Source organism: Microcaecilia unicolor, chromosome 12, assembly GCF_901765095.1.
Source record: "Microcaecilia unicolor chromosome 12, aMicUni1.1, whole genome shotgun sequence".
Taxonomy (NCBI): Eukaryota; Metazoa; Chordata; class Amphibia; order Gymnophiona; family Siphonopidae; genus Microcaecilia; species Microcaecilia unicolor.
Genome location: NC_044042.1, coordinates 112,599,751 through 112,617,509, shown reverse-complemented (window position 1 = coordinate 112,617,509; position 17,759 = coordinate 112,599,751). Strand labels below are relative to the sequence as shown.

Below are 17,759 nucleotides of genomic sequence, written 5' to 3'. Positions count from 1 at the left end.
CAGGGCGGGAACACATAGAGAAGCTCTTGAGTCGGCCACTGTTGGAGAAGAGCATCTACTCCCAGGGATCGAGGGTCCCGTCCTCTGCTGAAAAAGCGCGGCACTTGGCAATTGGCCGATGACGCCATCAGATCTAGGCTCGGCTGGCCCCAGCGCTTCGTGATGTCCAAGAACGCCTGAGCCGATAGCTGCCACTCTCCGGGCTCCAAGGTATGGCGACTGAGAAAGTCCGCCTTGACATTCATGACTCCGGCAATGTGGGCCGCTGACAGCTGCTCCAGGTTCGCTTCTGCCCACTGGCATAGAGCATAGATTCATAGCCTCCTTGGCTAGAGGGGCGCTCTTGGTACCTCCCTGGCGGTTGACATAGGCCACAGCTGTGGCATTGTCCGACAGGACCCGTACCGGCTTCAACACCAGTACCGGGATGAACTCCAAAAGCGCCAACCGAATGGCTCTGAGTTCCAGGAGGTTGATAGACCACTTTGCCTCTGCAGGAGACCAGAGCCCCTGCGCTGTCCTTCCCAAGCAGTGGGCTCCCCAGCCCGACAAAGAGGCGTCCGTCGTGACGACAATCCACTCCGGGGTCACCAGAGGCATTCCCGCAGACAACTTGTCTGTCTGCATCCACCAGCTCAGCGCCTTGCGCACTGCTGGGTCCAAGGGAAGGCGCACAGCATAATCCTCCGACATCGGAGTCCAGCGCTGCAGCAGAGATTGTTGTAGTGGTCTCATATGAGCCCTGGCCCAGGGCACTACTTCCATCGTGGCCGTCATAGAGCCCAACAGCTGCACATAGTCCCAAGCCCGAAGAGGAGAGGCTACTAGGAACTGGTCCACCTGAGCCTGAAGCTTGACAATCCAATTGTCTGGCAGGAACACTCTGCCCACTTGGGTGTCGAATCGAACTCCCAGATACTCCAGGGACTGAGTCGGGCGCAGCTGGCTTTTCTCCCAGTTGATGATCCATCCCAGGGAGCTCAAAAGAGCAACTACCCGGTCCACAGCTTTGCCGCACTCTGCATAAGAGGGGGCTCGGATCAACCAGTCGTCCAGATAAGGATGGACTTGTACTCCTTCCTTTCGCAGGAAGGCCGCGATGACCACCATTACTTTGGAAAAGGTCCGCGGAGCAGTAGCCAACCCGAACGGGAGGGCTCTGAACTGGAAGTGTCGGCCCAGGACCGCAAAACGCAGAAAGCGTTGATGAGGAGGCCAGATGGGAATATGCAAGTACGCTTCCTTGATGTCCAAGGATGCCAGGTACTCCCCTGGCTTCACTGCCGCTATAACAGAGCGGAGAGTCTCCATGCGAAAGTGCCGCACTTTCAATGCCTGATTGACCCCTTTGAGGTCGAGGATAGGCCGGACAGAACCTCCTTTCTTTGGTACCACAAAGTAAATGGAGTAACGCCCCTTGCCAAGCTGACTTTCTGGCACCGGAACGACCGCACCCAGGCGGATCAGATTGTCCAAAGTCTGCTGCACTGCCACAGCTTTGACCGGAGACTTGCAGGGAGAGAGTACAAACCCATCTCTTAAGGGTCGGCAGAACTCTAGCTTGTAGCCGTCTCTGATGACTTCCAGCACCCAAGCGTCTGAAGTTATTGTGGTCCACTCGCCCAGAAACGAGGACAGCCGTCCTCCAATCTGCACTGGGGCGTGGACCAAGGCCCCGTCATTAGGTACGAGACCCTGGGGGAGGACCGGAGGGAGCACCTCCGGGACGGCGGTCTCTGCGAAAGGAATGCTGCTTGGGGGAGAAATTCCTCTTAAAGGAAGAGGGGGCAGAGGAACCCGACCTGCCCGGGCGGTACCGACGGGCTTCCTGAAACCGTCCTCTGGAGGTACCGGGACGAGTACTAGCCCGAGCCCTGACCTCTGGTAACTTCTTGCCCTTAGACGTGCCGAGATCGGTCACGATTTTGTCCAGCTCGACCCCAAAGAGCAGCTTGCCTTTAAAAGGCAATCTAGCCAGGCGGGATTTAGAGGCGTGGTCAGCAGACCAATGTTTCAGCCAAAGCCACCGCCGCGCAGAGATTGTCTGAGCCATGCCTTTAGCTGAGGCCCTCAAGACATCATACAGCAAGTCTGCCAAATAGGCTAAGCCCGATTCCAGGGCCGGCCAATCAGCCCTCAAGGAATGATCCGAGGGGGAAGCCCGCTGCACCATAGTCAGGCACGCCCTGGCCACATAGGAGCCGCAAACTGAGGCCTGCAAACTTAAAGCAGCCGCCTCAAAGGACGACCTTAAGGCCGCCTCCAATCTTCTGTCTTGGGCGTCCTTTAGGGCCGTGCCACCTTCCACCGGCAACGCCGTTTTCTTAGTCACCGCAGTGATTAAAGAATCCACAGTAGGCCACAGATAGGCCTCACGTTCACTTTCAGTCAAAGGATAGAGGCGGGACATAGCCCTAGCCACTTTAAGGCTCGCTTCAGGGACATCCCATTGAGCCGAAATTAAGGTGTGCATGGCATCATGCACGTGGAAGGTTCTAGGCGGGCGCTTCGTCCCCAGCATAATGGCAGAGCCAACAGGGGCTGAGGGAGAGACGTCCTCCGGAGAGGAAATCTTCAAAGTGTCCATGGCCTGTATCAACAGGTTGGGCAAATCCTCTGAGCTAAAAAGCCGCGCTGCAGAGGGGTCATCCGCTCCATCCGAGCGGGGATCCGTCTCCTCCAAGGAATCCGCAAAGGACTGTTGGGAGAACTCAGATACGCTGCCCTCATCTACATCGGAGGAGACAAAGTCCTCCAAGGCCTGGGAATCAACCCGAGGGCGTTTACCTCTGGGAACCTCAACCTCTTTACCAGACGAGGGAGCAGGGGCAGCGTTTTGCATAAGGAAGGCCTGATGCAGCAGCAAAACAAACTCGGGGGAGAAACCCCCCAGACTGTGCACTTCCGCAGCCTGGGCTACAGCCCTAGACGCACCCTCAACCGGCGCTCGCAAGAGCGGGGGAGAGACATGCTGCGCATCCAAAATGGCGTCCGGCGCGACACTCCGCGAAGGAGCCGCGCGGGAAGAACGGCGCTTAACTTTAGCCGCTTTTGTGTCGTCGCCCAAATTAAGGGCGTTCATGGCATTAATGTCTCCTACCTCAAGGGCGGCCCAAGAAGAAGCCGTCCGAGCCGCGTGGCCGGCCAAGATGGCGGAGGCGAGGAGCGGGGGATGGGCATTTATGGCGGGAAAAACCACCACGCCGGAGGAAGGACCGGGACATTCATCGGTCACGAAACTGTCACCCAACAAGGGCGAATCAGGCTTTAAGACCCCCGCATCCCCTCTAGAAGCGCTCAAGCGATCCGGGGAGCGACTCTTTGCGCCCTCGCCCTCCGACGCCATATGCCACGAGGAGAAGAATCGGGGAACCCCCTGCCCGCTATAAAAAGGTAAAAATTACCTGCTTGCCGCTCCGAGCTGTAACGACCTGGTGTCCCAGTGAGTAGCTGCAATAAACGTTTAAATAAACGTCGAAATAAACGCCTTTAAGGACGTTCAAAAAAAATTTTTTTTTTTTTTTTAACGGAGCCAGCGGGAGGGGGGAGAAAAGGAGGGACCTGGCACCACCAGGTTTGCACTTGCTCAAAAAAGCCCTCAACCCCAGGCACTCAACAAAACCTAAGAATTAGGCTTGGAGGCCTAGCCAGAGCTGCTGCTGTGTGTGACCACCACCTGCTGAGATAGAGAACATACTGAGGAGTTTCCGACAGCACATGACCACATACAGTGAGGCAAAAGGATTGCTCTCTATCTCCACCTGCTGGTAGATGGACACAACCCACCAGTCTATGGATTGATCAGCTTGATGATATGGAAATGACAGATACAAATCAAGGTCAGGTATACACATAAAGTAGTACATATGAGTTTATCTTGTTGGGCAGACTGGATGGACAGTGCAGGTCTTTTTCTGCTGTTACCTACTATGTTACTATGAGATTTGTGAGAATGGGACAGTGAGACAGAAAATATTCAGACAAAATGATAATGTTCCAGTTTGTGGTGGAGACAATGATGGTCAGGCTGAAAGGGATGGCTAATGAATACTTAAATATTTGCAACCTGAACTTTAGTCAGTGAAGATGGGATAACACAAAATAATTAAACTGCTTTTATGCCACATCAATCTACCATTTAATTTTTTTTTCATTCCTCCACATAAGAGTTAAGTCAAAGGGAAAACAGCTCTGAACCAAAATTTTAAAATACCTATTACCACTAAAGGCCTACAACTGCTATCGCTGTATTTATTTTAACATCCTAAATGAAGACAACCAAGTGAAAGGCTTACGATGCAGTCCAGTTTCCTTCAGTTTCTTTAGCAATTGTTAAAATCAACAAGGTTCTAGATTTTGCAAACGCCAAGGTGATTTCATAGTAATTCTCTGCATTTCCACCAGGATGTCTGCCCTCTCATTCCTCTGTCGGTTGCCAGCCAGCCAGGGCTTCTCGCAGTAGTACCTCCACTTCCGGGCGGCGGCTCATCCTGTTTGCTTTACCCTGGAAGCGCCCCCGCTTCCCGGCACCTTTTCCCTCCAGGAGCTCAGCCACCCTGCCAGGACAATCATGGGGTGGGTGAGGGGGAGACAGAGGTCAGGGGTAGGGAAACAAAATACAGGAGGAAAAAGAGGGCTGCAGATCAGATCCACGACTCCTTCCAGCCCCTATCCATAGCAAAACAACAGGATTATAAATTCACATATGAACTGGGAATAAACCAGGTCTGGATTAGTCTGATGGTACTGTAAAAAAAACTAAATTAAAATGGAGACAGCCGACAAAACCCTGAGAAAAATGCAATGCTGAAGTAAGATTTCTTGCCCTTAGCAAGAATTCCACAGTGCAAAGCCTTCCTTCAACCTGAAAACTAGTTAAAAGACAGCTAGGAAAGTGGCTGGGCCACTTGAAATTTTTATGGTTCAATAATTTTTATTATTGGAAAACCTCAAAGCAACATTTCCATTAGGATATGAACAGTTTACCTAGTTAACCCATGACATTGTAGCATCTGTGTCATTGTATTACATTGTCTAGCTAATAGCTCCCAATGTTCTCTGCTGTGCACCCTGGTCTGCATTACTGCTTGCTCTCCAACAACTTTTTTCCAATTTTCTCCCCCCTCCCTCCCCTTTCTCCTATCACAGTTATTGTCCGCATCCCACATGCTGTGTCTACTTAGTTTTCACTCCCCTATCACATGTTCATTATCTGTCCTCTGACTTGGGGTGTCAAAGTCAGCCAGAAAGGAGTCCAGAAATGCAAGAGAGTTTTTATGATCTGCGGCCTTCGAGTTCCCAGTCTTGTTCTCTCAGTGCGCAACAGGTGGATCATCTGTCCTCTCCACTGATGGAGTGTAGGACCCTCCGTAGACAGCCATGCCAGTAGTATTGTCCTCTTTCCCACCATTATGGCTCTGGAAACAAATGCCCGGCATCCCCTTGGCAAATGTCCCATCAGCCGGGGGTATCCAAACAGAAGTTTAGGCTCAACTTGCCAATGTATCGCCCAGGCGACGGCAGTCTGTTGAGCCAGCATTCTCCAGAAGACTCTCACTCTCAGGCAGCTCCAAAACATATGAACCAAAGTTGTACCCTCTGCTCTACATTTGGGGCATGCCCCATCTGGCGACAGGCCCATGTGGAACGCCCTTCTTGGGGGAATATATGCTCTCATTGTGAATTTAAATTGGAGCTCCCAGTAGTGCGCTTGATCCGTATTCTTGCGATAGCCTAATAGGTGTTCCCGTACCATGGTTGCCGTAATTTTGGCTTCCAGCTCCGTACTCCACCTGTTCGACAATGTCTCAAAATCTGGCTCTTTTGCCATGTCCTTTAGATGTCTGTGGTAGTACGTTAGCGGGACTTTCTGCTGTGCGCCCAGCGAGAGAGCCGACCCCAGCTCTTCCTGCACATCCTCTGTCAGTGCTTCTTGTGGAAGGCTGGCAATATGTTTTAATTGATAGTAGTGGAACCAATCTGACGGGTTCATGGAAAACCAGTCCCTAAGATCTTCCCAGGGCTTGACTTTTCCATGTTCATCTATCGCCTGTAGGAGGTACTCCAGTCCATTAGTCCTCCAGCGCTTAAAGGCCTCATGGCTCTGTCCCGGCGGAAATTCCAAATTACCCCAGATTGGAAGATAAGGGGTCGTGCGAGCCAGGAACCCGTGGTGCCGGCAGAGCCAATGCCACACCGCTTGTGCCGCCGGCAACAGTTGCACCTTTACCAGCAAACTAGGCTCACCTTTGCTTTTCCTATGCAGCAGGTACCCAATATGTCTCCGCTTCACCTCCGACAATTCCAGGGTGGTTGGGGTAAAGTATTGTGTACCTCTGAGCCAATCATTCACGTGTCTCAGTCCACTAGCAATTGTTAAATAGCGTAAGTTCAACAATCCCAAGCCTCCAAACTCCACCGGCAGATACAGAGCTGACAGTGCTGTTCTTGGTTTTTTCCTCGCCCACAGGTAGACTTGCAGAATTTTATTAAGTCTCTTTTCATCCGGCTTAGACAGGTATAAGGGCAAGGTCTGGAACACATACAACCACCTGGGCACTATCACCATGTTGTAAAGAGCTATCCTACCCAGAAGTGAAATAGGGAATCCTTGCCACATTTGCAAGCTCAACTTCGTGTCATTCAACAGCTTTCTCACATTCCACTCATACATTTGTGGGAGCTCTCGGGGAATTGTAACTCCTAGGTACTTTATGGCCTCCTTCTCCCACTCCACAGGCAGTGTCACCCTTTGCCTGATAGTATCTCCCTGCAACACCTCCAAAGCCCTACACTTCCGAATGTTCAATGTGTATCCTGAGAGGGTCCCGAAATCCTCCACCACTCGTAAAATCCTGCTTACTGAGTGTTCCGGTTGCTGGGTGATCACAAGGAGGTCATCGGCAAATGCCAGGGCTTTAACTATGCCGCCCTCCAACGGTACCCCCCTCACTTCCCCATCCATCTGCAATTCACGGAGCAAAGGTTCCATTGCCAATATAAAGAGGAGGGGCGAGAGGGGACACCCCTGCCTAGTTCCCTACCTAAGCTCAAAGGATTTCCCCATCACTCCGTTCACCAGTACTGCTGCTCGGGGTTTATTATACAGTGCCCGTATCGCGTCTCCAAACCACCCCTGTACTCCCATATAAGTTAATAGCCCAAACAAGTATCCCCAGTCCACCTTGTCAAACGCCTGTTCGGCGTCCAAGCTAAGGATCAGTGCTGATTCCTGTTCTCGCTGACACTTTGCCATATCCAGTAGGAGACGTCTGACGTTGCTCCCTGCTTGCCTGTTCCTTACAAATCCCACTTGTTCTTCGCCTATAAGGTCCGGGAGCAATTGCCCCAGACGAGTAGCAAGTATTCTAGCTAAGATTTTTACATCGACATTGATTAAGGAAATGGGCCTATAGGACCCTGGGAGTGCCCCATCTTTCCCGGGCTTGGGTATCAAAGTGATCAGGGCTTCATTCGCTTATTGTGGAAAATCACTATCTTCAATCACTTGTTCCAGGTATTTCCCCATCGCCTCCAGCCCTGGTTTTGGAAGGGTTTTGTAATATTCTCCCATAAAGCCATCTGGCCCTGGAGCTGAACTCAAAGCCAGTGCTGGGCCTATTTAGCATGTCTATGTGCTGTGCCTGGAGCCTGGGGAGGCCTACCCTCTCTAAATAGCCTGCTAATGGTTCTGTGTTCCTTCCCCGTAGTCCTCCATAAAGCGTATTAAAATAACCATGAAAGATCTGCCCAATGTCCTCACTTTTATGCTTTGCCGTCCCTCTAGGATCCTGTATTGATGTGATCACCCGTCCCGGGCCCCCTGTTTTGATCAATCTTGCTAGCATAGTTCCAGCTTTATTACCAAACCGCTGCAATCTGCACTTATAATATAATAGAGATCTCGTGGTTTGGTTATGGATGAGAGTATTAAGAGTCACTTGGGCAACTAAGTACTGTTCTTTATTTGCCGCAGTCGGGGTCTTTATGTACTTTCTTTTGCTCTTCTGGAGCTGAGCCTCCAACTGCAAGATTGCCCTGGCCTGCTTTTTCTTGCATGCTTGAACAAAGGCTATTATATCTCCTCTCATAACTGCCTTAGAGGCCATCCAATAAAGCTTTGGGTCTACTGCATGCTGCTTGTTAAATCTTTCGTACTCCTCCCATTTAGTATTTAAGTAATGTGTGAATTCTTTGTTCCCATACAAATATCCCGGATATCTCCATCCCCCTGTATGCTGATAGTATCCTGGGGCTTCTAAATCCAGCCATACCATCGCGTGGTCCGATACCTCTGTAGGGCCTATTCCTGTGTTACGTACCCAGGAGAATGCCTGACTATCCAGCAATATGTAATCAATTCTGGAGCTGGTGCCATGGGCCCTAGACAAATGGGTATAATCTTTTGTTTCAGGGTGTAGGGCTTTCCAAGCATCCACCAGGTTCAGGGTGTGCATAAACGTCTTGAGGGCCCTTTTTCTACTTCCTCCCTGTGGTGCGCCCCTTGGATTTGTGGTGTCTATCCCCGGGTCTGCTATTAAATTAAAATCTCCACAGACCAGCAGTTTCAGCAAGGGATATGGGGCACACTGCTTTATTATAGACTGAAAGAAAGTTGGTGTGTAAGTATTGGGGCCGTATAGGGAGACCACCAGGAATTCCCTGCCCTGTAGCCACAGGTGGACCAGGACATATCTTCCCTGGGGGTCTGCCGTAACTAATTCTGCCTTTGCCGTAATGCCTTTCCTGACTAAAATAGCTACTCCCCATGCTCTGCCTTCAGCCGAGGCTGCAAATACCTCCCCCACCCACGACCACTTCAGCTTACAGTGTTCTTCCTCCGAGAGACGAGTCTCCTGGAGGCAGGCCACATCCGCTCCATGCCTCTGCAAAGCCTGTAATATTTTTGATCTTTTCACTGGCGTTGCTATACCTCCCACGTTCCAAGAAATAATGCGAGTCACCCTGGCCATAGTTGTCTAATGCTCTGAGTAAGTACTCTGTTACTTTCATTTTGGATGTATGGGACACGGGTGCCCAGCCTCGCCCGTTCCCTTAGTGGTCTGTGTGTGCATGTGGGTGCGGAATGCTGTTGTCTACTAACTGCCCCCCTCCCCTCTCCTCCCTCTCTTCCCACCCTTCCCCATCCCCCCTTTCTTCACCCCTTCCCTCCTGCCCTTCGTTTGATCCCAAATAACTCCCATAGAATGGGAGCATAGAGGCCTCATGATTTCGGGTTCCCTCCTCCCCCGTTATGTAGGAGCTGAACCTTCCTGCTCCAGGGCTATCTCCCATCTGTTCCCTTTGCTTAGACCGCTTCTGCCCCCAAACTATCCACCCTTATGATGGTGTCCATTCATACCAGCTACCATAAACTTACTCCACCGCAACCAACCCCTCCCCCACAGGCAACTCAACCTTTCAAACAACTCAGTGGTCTTAATAAACCTTACACTCATGTAGCTACCCTCCCTATGGGAGGTAGCCTTATGCCTCGCCAAACCTGTATAGGCGTTTTCACCAGCCAGTTTCCATGGCTCCACATGGTGAATGTCTCTCAGCTATTCTGGTCCGCTCCCAGGGGTGGTTCAGTTTTTAGCAGGAGTTGCGCTTCTTCTGGGGTCCGGAAAGTCTGCCAGCCTCCCTATTGCAGCACTTTCAGTTGGGCTGGGTATAGGAGCATAAATCTTTGATTTTTCTGGGTTAGCTGGCGGCACATAGGGGCAAAGGCCTTCCTGCGCTCCTGTAAAGCGGCGGAATAATCCTGAAATATCTTCACTGTTGTGCCGTCATAGGCCAGGGTATCCCACTTCGCTCTGGCTCCCCTCAGGATTTCCTCCTTATGGAGGAAGTTGTGTACCTTGATTATAACTGCCCAGGGTCTATTTCCAGCAGCGGCCTTCTGTCCCAGCCGATGTGCCCTCTCCAGGCACAGAGGCCCAAAGCTGTCCGAGAGCGCAAACTCCGTTTTCAGCCAGCGCTCCAACTGCGTCACCAGGGACCGGTCCAGGACTGATTCGGGGATGCCAATCAGTTGCAAATTCGAGCGTCTCGATCGGTTCTCCATATCATCTAGGTGTTGCGTTTGCCTCAGCAGTTCTTTTCGCAAGTCTTATATTATCGTATCCTTGGCAGCCCCTGCGTCTTCCAGCTCAGCTACCCGGACCTCCAGCTCTCCTGTCCTGCGGGTCGTTTCATCTAAGCGGGACTCTACTCCCGCCAGCTCGTCGGACAACTTTGTGAATTGAGGCTCAAGTGCTGTCTTCACCGCCTCAGTGAGCTGCTGCAACTGCAACGGGTGGAACTGTGGCGGCGGGCTTGATGTCGGGTCCGACGCCATCTTGTTTTTGTCGAGTCCGCGTTTCTTCTCAGCGCCTTTTTGCGCCATTCTGCTCGGGGTCGGTCTCATTTTGCAGGGACAAAATGGTCCATAGACCTTCTCACACAAGGGGTGCCGGTTATGGAAAGGTGCAGCGGCGTTTATCCGTCGTTTTTATCGTGATGCGGGAGGGGGAGTCCCAGAGAGATGGAAGACATGACTTCCTCCCTCAAACCATCACGTGACCCTCCACTTGAAATTTTTATTAGGTACCAACAATGCGATCATTACAGAACCCAAAAAGAAAATTACTAAGTGACCATTCTAGCTAAAGTGACCTTGCTTTAAATTTGCACCATTAAATGACTTCAACTCAAAAACGAGGGAAGACACTAAAGGACCCTGTTTACTAAGCTGCACTAGCGTTTTTAGCGTGTGCTAATGCTAGAGACACCTATAAGAATATACGGGTGTCTCTAACGTTTTGTGCACTAATTTTTAGCATGGCTAAAAATGCTAGAGCACCTTAGTAAACATGGCCCTTAAGTGTGGAGCTTCATCCTACAGCTTTTCAAATTAAATATGTACCAATTTACTACATAAATTAATGCATTTCAGCATACCCTAGGTCTTTCTCCAGGGTTTGTATGCCAAAACACCTTGATTTATGTATTATGTCCTAAATTTACATTTTGGCAATTACTGATGGCACTGTGTTGGCGTTGGGTGATCAATCAGAGTGGAGCATAGCTTAGAAGTTTCATGTTTGCTGATTTCACTTGGGCACACGTTTAAGGTGCGCGTTACAATTTAGTGGACAGATGACTGAAATTTTTACTAAGGCTTTGGATTTGTAATAGGTCGTACCTACAAAAAAATCCTCTTTCCCTGTAAGAGCCATATTATGATGTCCTCTGTACATAAATTGATGAATACATAACTTGAAAAGCTGTAGGTTGAAGTTCCACTTTTAGTGTCTTCCCCCTTTTTTAGTTGATGTGATTTACAGTGGGGTGACAAAACCACCACAGGTGGAAAAGAACAACGGTGTCCCACGAAAAATCTCAGGAACAGTGGGAACTGAACCAAGCTCTTCAAAAACAGACCGAAGACGTCCAATTTCTGAAATACAATTTATTGAAAGAAGACTCTACAAGGTACCCTGTTTCGGCACTAGGAGTGCCTTCTTCAGGAGTCTATACAGATATAAAAAATATATATACAAATGTATTAGCACAAATATATAAAATAAATTAAAATAAATAAATGAAAAGCAATTGTGAAATAAAAAATCCACTTATGACATTTCGAGTATAGTATATAGTATAAAAGTTACAAAAAATTACACAAGAATCTTTGGGGCGTTAAAATACAGTAAGTAATGAGGTGTAAACTGAGCAACAACGTTTTAGCTTATAAACACATCATCCACATTGTTTTCATAGTCATATTTCCCATTTTTATACACACTATCAAATACAGCCATTATTCATTTACAGCGATCTTCTGCAGATTAATTCTCTTTGGGGCAGATGATCAAAAGCAAACGCCAGCGCTAGAGGCTGTTAGCGCCATACTAGTGCCAGCATTTGCTACCGCCCCATGCTCATAGCCCTCGAGCGCGTGAAACAACACGCTCAAGGGCTCTTTGCGCATGCAAATGCATGCTAAACAGGGCTTAGTGCATTCATCGCCAATGATCAGCGGTCAGCGCGCCAAAATTTGGGTTGCTGGCCGCGGCAAATCCTACGCCAGCTCCGAGCTGGCATTAGGGTTTGCAGTTGCATGCTGGCAGGCCCCCATTCCCCCCCAAAGCAAACCTGCCAACAGGGGGCTGGAGGGACCATTTTCTGGGAGTTTGGGGGGGCTGGAGATCCAGTGGAGACCCACTGAATCTCCAGCATTCCCTGAACCTAGGGGGGGGGGGGGGCGGGATTGTCGGGGGGACCGGAAGTCCACCGGACCTCCAGCCCCCGTTGCTCGGGGCAGGGGTAGTCAGGGCCTGGTGGTCCCATGGACCTCCAGCACCTGTGTTTGACAGGTTTGGGCTTTTGACAGCCCAAACCTGTCAAACAAGTGCGGGAGGATTGTGCTGAGTGCATGCTCAGGCACAATTCGTCCGCACTTCTACCCCATGATCAGAGATAATTGCGCTGCTTAAATTTGCATGCATTATTTCTGGTCATAGGTCTAATAGCGCCCCACGCTGTTCCAGTGCTATTTTAGAGCGTTGTTTGGAACAGCGCAGGGCTTTTGATCATCTGCCAGTTTGCCACTACGTTCCATTTTAACACACATCCACAGCGTTTTCATAGTGACCATTCCAATTACTATACACACTTTTCCATATCTCCTTCACTGTTTTTCTTGCTCTGTTATTACTCGTAGAGGGGCATAATCGAAAGGGACGTCCTCGCAGAACGTCCCCAACCAGGGGCGGGGAAACCCGTATTTTCGAAACAAGATGGACATCCAAGAGGTAGGTTGGAGAGGGAAAAATTGGAGGGAGGGGGGGGGGGTGAAACAAAAAACTGCAATGTGTCATTTGTCTGCTATTTTTGTCACTAATAAAAACATTAAAACATAAACATTGTTTTTAGACCAAAACATCACTCACATGACACTCTATCCAGTGCGCTTTGTCCACTAATCCTTCAAGACAAAGTTTTCAGGTCAGTTATTATACCACTATTTTAGAACGCCTCACTTTTTGCTCTTCAGTTCATTTCATTTTACAGTTGTTTCTCAGTTTACCCCTCATTACTTACTGTTTTTTAACGCCCCAGAGATTCTTGTGTAATTTTTTGTAACTTTTATACTATTTACCTACTCCTCCCCTTGCCTTGGAATCAGCTGTGTTGACGTCAGTGACGTCTGTGCGTGTCTGCCTCGCAGACCACTTGCAGCCAGGGAGCCACGGTCCCAAGCATAGAACGTTGGAGGTGAGAATTATTATATAGGATGACGTGATTGCCCTAGAACAAGTTAGTTCCCAGATATAAGGGTCCCTTTTTGAGAGAGGAGGGCCAGACAGAGCATATACACCCAAGTAGTAGTGACTAGAGAGGCTCTCCACATGGTGCACAGCAACCTCACTTAGCGGGGCTGTACGATCTCCTGTTCCTACCAGGCCTTGTTGATTAATCGGCCTCATCTGAGTTGCCTGACTCATAGCTGATGAACATGTGAACAAACACCATCCCCTCCTCTACCAAACAACTCACCCTTTGAAGTGCCCTGAGTTAATTCACCTTGAGAAGCCATTAGTCACATGAAGTGTACTGGTAAGCACTGGTCTCTATCTTGTCTTTTCCTTTTTCGTGGACTGGAAGTTTTCTCCTGCTCCTTTGTGCCTCCAGCACAATTGGAATCGGCCTCTAATGGATAACATTCTCATCCTTCCTGTCTCATCAGCTCGTAGCCTTGGGGTCATCTTCGACTCCTCCCTCTCCTTCTCCGCACATATTCAACAGACTGCTAAAACCTGTTGTTTCTTTCTCTATAATATCACCAAAATTCGCCCTTTCCTTTCTGAGCACACTACCAGAACCCTCATCCACGCTCTTATCACCTCTCGCTTAGACTACTGCAACTTGCTTCTCACAGGTCTCCCACTTAGCCATCTCTCTCCTTTTCAATCTGTTCAAAATTCTGCTGCATGACTAATATTCCGCCAGTGTCGTTATGCTCATATTAGCCCTCTCCTCAAGTCACTTCACTGGCTTCCTATCCGTTTCCGCATACAGTTCAAACTCCTCTTATTGACCTATAAGTGCATTCACTCTGCAGCTCCTCCACTCTCATCTCTCCCTACATTCCTCCCCGGGAACTCCGTTCACTCGGTAAATCTCTTATCTGCACCCTTCTCCTCCACTGCTAACTCCAGACTCCGTTCCTTTTATCTTGCTGCACCATATGCCTGGAATAGACTTCCTGAGCCAGTACGTCAAGCTCCATCTCTGGCTGTCTTCAAATCTAAGCTAAAAGCCCACCTTTTTGATGCTGCTTTTAACTCCTAACCCTTATTCACTTGTTCAGAACCCTTATTTTATCATCCTCACTCTAATATTCTCTTATCTCTTGTTTGTCCTGTTTGTCTGTCCTGATTAGATTGTAAGCTCTGTCGAGCAGGGACTGTCTCTTCATGTTCAAGTGTACAGCGCTGCGTACGTCTAGTAGTGCTTTAGAAATGATAAGTAGTAGTAATGGGCTACAGCACCATAAGTCTTCATTCACAACCAGCCAGGATCTTCCCTTTTTGATAAACCCATTCACCTAGCCAGTACTGCTGTGATAGTCCTTGGCCAAAAGCCCCAGACCACAGCTACCTCTGGAACCTAGAGTGTATGGCATCCTCAGTGTCAATGTTGATTGACAGCTGAGAATGCCTACTGCCAGTCGGTTAATGATCGGAGGCTGAAGCTAGGTATCAATCGAGGTCCTCCATGTAACAACAGTGCCTCTAAGTCACCAGGCTGCTCTTTGTTTTCAATTGATCATGTTTGTTTATGGTTATTACCTGTTTTGCTAGATCACAATTCATAAAACAAATCAAAGCGCTTTACAATCCTAAAGTCACAGCCTCAATCAGTCACAACAACATTAGACCACACATTGTCAATCATTTCCTTCAGTACCTTCTCACTACTTGGGTTTTCATAAAATGGATTTGCATACAGTAAATACAATATGTGAAAGGTAATTCATGCATATTCATAGGGTTGTTTGTACTATTCCTTCCGCCAGGATCACCTGCCAACTTCTGGTGTCTTCAAAGGGCAAGAGAAATCCTCCCAGTCCCTCCTGCTTCATCGATGCTCTATTTCAAAACGGTGTGTTGGCTGACTTTGGATTGCTCCTGCCTCAAGATGATGATTATATGTGAGACTCAGGGGTGTGGTTTACTTTTTTGTGAAAACTTTTTCAGGCTAGACAAGCTGCCTACGGGGTTATGTTCTTGTTGTTGTTAATTAAAAACTAACATATTTCATTCTTCTTCTTTTTTTTTTTCAAAAAGAAATAAAATGAAACTGGAAATTTTGTCTTACATTTTCTGTTTTATTTCAAACAATTGAAAGCTTATCTGTTTAAAAAATTTCTGCTTCAGTGATAATCTTTTTTGCTGTTTCTTTTCATTATTGAGTAAGTTAATTCTTGCGTTATCTGCTTTGAACCTTTGACTGGGAGTTGATGGATTACAAGCACTGTTACCATTAGCAAACAAATGTACATCCCTACGCTTGGTTGTGGATATCTTGAAAACATGACTGAAACACTGAACAACCCGTACACCATCCCAAAATATAATGTAGTATTGCCTTAATATCTAACTTCTTTCTTGTGTCTCATGTTTTTATATATTGCTCAATTCCTGAGAATCTGTTTTCTGTTCGCCCTCCCTTCTCATAACTTCAGTATTCATTACATTTCATGTAAGTCAGATTGTCCTGTTCATGCACAGTAAGGAAAATATTCTGGCCTGCATACTTATGTAGGTAGTCTGCTCACATATACTGTACCTGGGTCCCAGTTTCTCAACTAATTCACTTGGTCCAGCCAGCAGGAACAGCCCAGATGTCTTCTCATCTCCAACAGTTAAGAATATCAGAGTTTCCTGAGAATACACAATGGAAGAGAAGGTCAGAGAGCTCCATTTTCTGTTTGTTTCACCTCATGCAGGTGAAACAAACAGAACCGCATACCTGTAATGAGTGTTCTCTGTGGATAATGTTGTCGGGACAGAGTCAAATTGGAGTCAGCTTCCTTAAACTCAGAACACTTAAAAAAAAGATTTCTGAGACTTGCATGGGGCTTCCTGAGTTTCTGTCTTGTCAGTAACCAGTCTATTATCAGAGCACACTTCAATCTATACTGCTGCTTGATGCACCCTCCCTGGCTCCTACCCTGCTAGTTCACCCTGTTAGATGCTTCTCCCCCTGCATACTCCTTGTATACTCTTCTAAGTTTTCCTATTCTGTATTTTATTTAATGTTTGTAAGCCACATTATGCCTGCATGAGTGGGAAAATGTGGGATATAAGTGAACAATAAATAAATAAATCTGGGCTGCAGGAGAACACCAGTTCCAGGTATTCAACTCTGTGCCCCAAATTCACAGGGGTTTAACTGGGCAGGAGAAGCTTCTGCTCAGTTAAACACCACTGAGCTGGCCAGCTGCCGATATTTGGCAGAACTTAACTGGGTACTGCTGCAGAATATCACCGCTCACCAGCCATTCCCTAATCAACTAGGTTAGGGCAGTCTGGGGACAGAGTCACAACTTAGCCAGTTAACGGTGATATTTGGTTTGCTAGCTAGCTAACTAAGGGGCCCTTTTACAAAGGCGCAGTAGGATGTACGCACGTGCAGCACATGCCAAAACGACACTACTGCCAGGCTAGTGCGCTCCCCTGGTGTTAATTTCGGATTTGATACGCACCCATAACACCGGGACAAATATTTTTTTTTAAATTTCTTATCGTGTGCAGCGTTTCCGGCATTAATCGGCTGTTGGCAGGTGTCCACCAGTCACCGCGTGTGTAGTGTATGAGCCCTTACCACTAACTACATCAATGGGTGGCGTTAAGGGCTCAGGCCATAAATAGGAGAGTGCTGGTTTCAATTTTACTGCAGGCCCTTTTTCTGGCCCATTGAAAAAACAAAAAAGCTCTTTTCCCCCAGATGCGGTAAATACTAGCCTGACACACACCAAAATCACACGCCCACACTACTGCAGGCCACGTTTTGCCATGAATTAGTAAAAGGACCCCTTAGCGCATAGAATTAGGACAGCAGAAAGGCTGTCTTAACTTTATGTGCAGAGTTAACCGGGCACCGGTCTGAATAACTTCTGGGTCAGTGCATATACCTGGATATCAATGCTGGGAGCTGTGCATGCACTGGCACTGAACAGTTCAACCCACATCTGTTTACCGCTGCGAGCTGAATATTACCTCCCTACCCCCTGTTCTCCCCAAGGAGAGCAAGGATTGCAACAGAGGAGCATTTTCGATATGGCGTCTAAGCCCAACTTTAGACATTTTGCAAAAAATTCCAAAATCTGAATAGGAAAGAAGTTTATTTAAAAAAAAAAAAATGTCTAGCTTTTGTTTTCGAAAATACTGTTTCTAACAAGATTTTGTGGTTTGAATGTTTTGGTTCTTTTGGTCCATTAAAAAAAAAAAAATAAATAAAAAGTGTTCAAGTGAAAAACATGGAAAATCAAGCCATTGGGATGTAGGAGGGGCCAGCATTTTTAGTAGCTTGGTCCCCCAGACATCCCAGGAGATGGGGCACCCTAGGGGGCACTGCAGTGGACTTCAACTCTACTCCACTGGTCATTATCTGGACTGCACCCCCACTTTCATATAGCCTGATCAAAGAATGGTGATTCCCAAATTTGGGGGAAAACGGAGAGCATGGCAGGGGTTCATGGAAATCAT

The 17,759-nt window shown here is 48.1% G+C and overlaps 2 protein-coding genes across 3 annotated transcripts in view; one reads left to right on the top strand and one right to left on the bottom strand.

Moving 5' to 3' along the window:
* The window catches only part of LOC115481677 (glucose-6-phosphatase-like), a 38,966-nt gene extending 23,670 nt beyond the window's left edge, over window positions 1-15,296 (top strand). Inside the window, exon 2 of the mRNA XM_030220998.1 lies at window positions 15,065-15,296. Coding sequence (XP_030076858.1) covers window positions 15,065-15,203 — 139 coding nt within the window. The 3' untranslated portion in view covers window positions 15,204-15,296. The remainder of the gene's footprint in view (window positions 1-15,064) is intronic.
* Window positions 4,170-17,759, bottom strand: part of AARSD1 (alanyl-tRNA synthetase domain containing 1) — a 223,285-nt gene continuing 209,695 nt past the window's right edge. For both annotated transcript variants that reach the window (XM_030220995.1, XM_030220994.1), the window contains 2 exons: window positions 15,838-15,932; window positions 4,170-4,556 (listed from right to left, as the gene is read on the bottom strand). In XM_030220995.1, coding sequence (XP_030076855.1) covers window positions 4,418-4,556; window positions 15,838-15,932 — 234 coding nt within the window. In that variant the 3' untranslated portion in view covers window positions 4,170-4,417. The remainder of the gene's footprint in view (window positions 4,557-15,837; window positions 15,933-17,759) is intronic.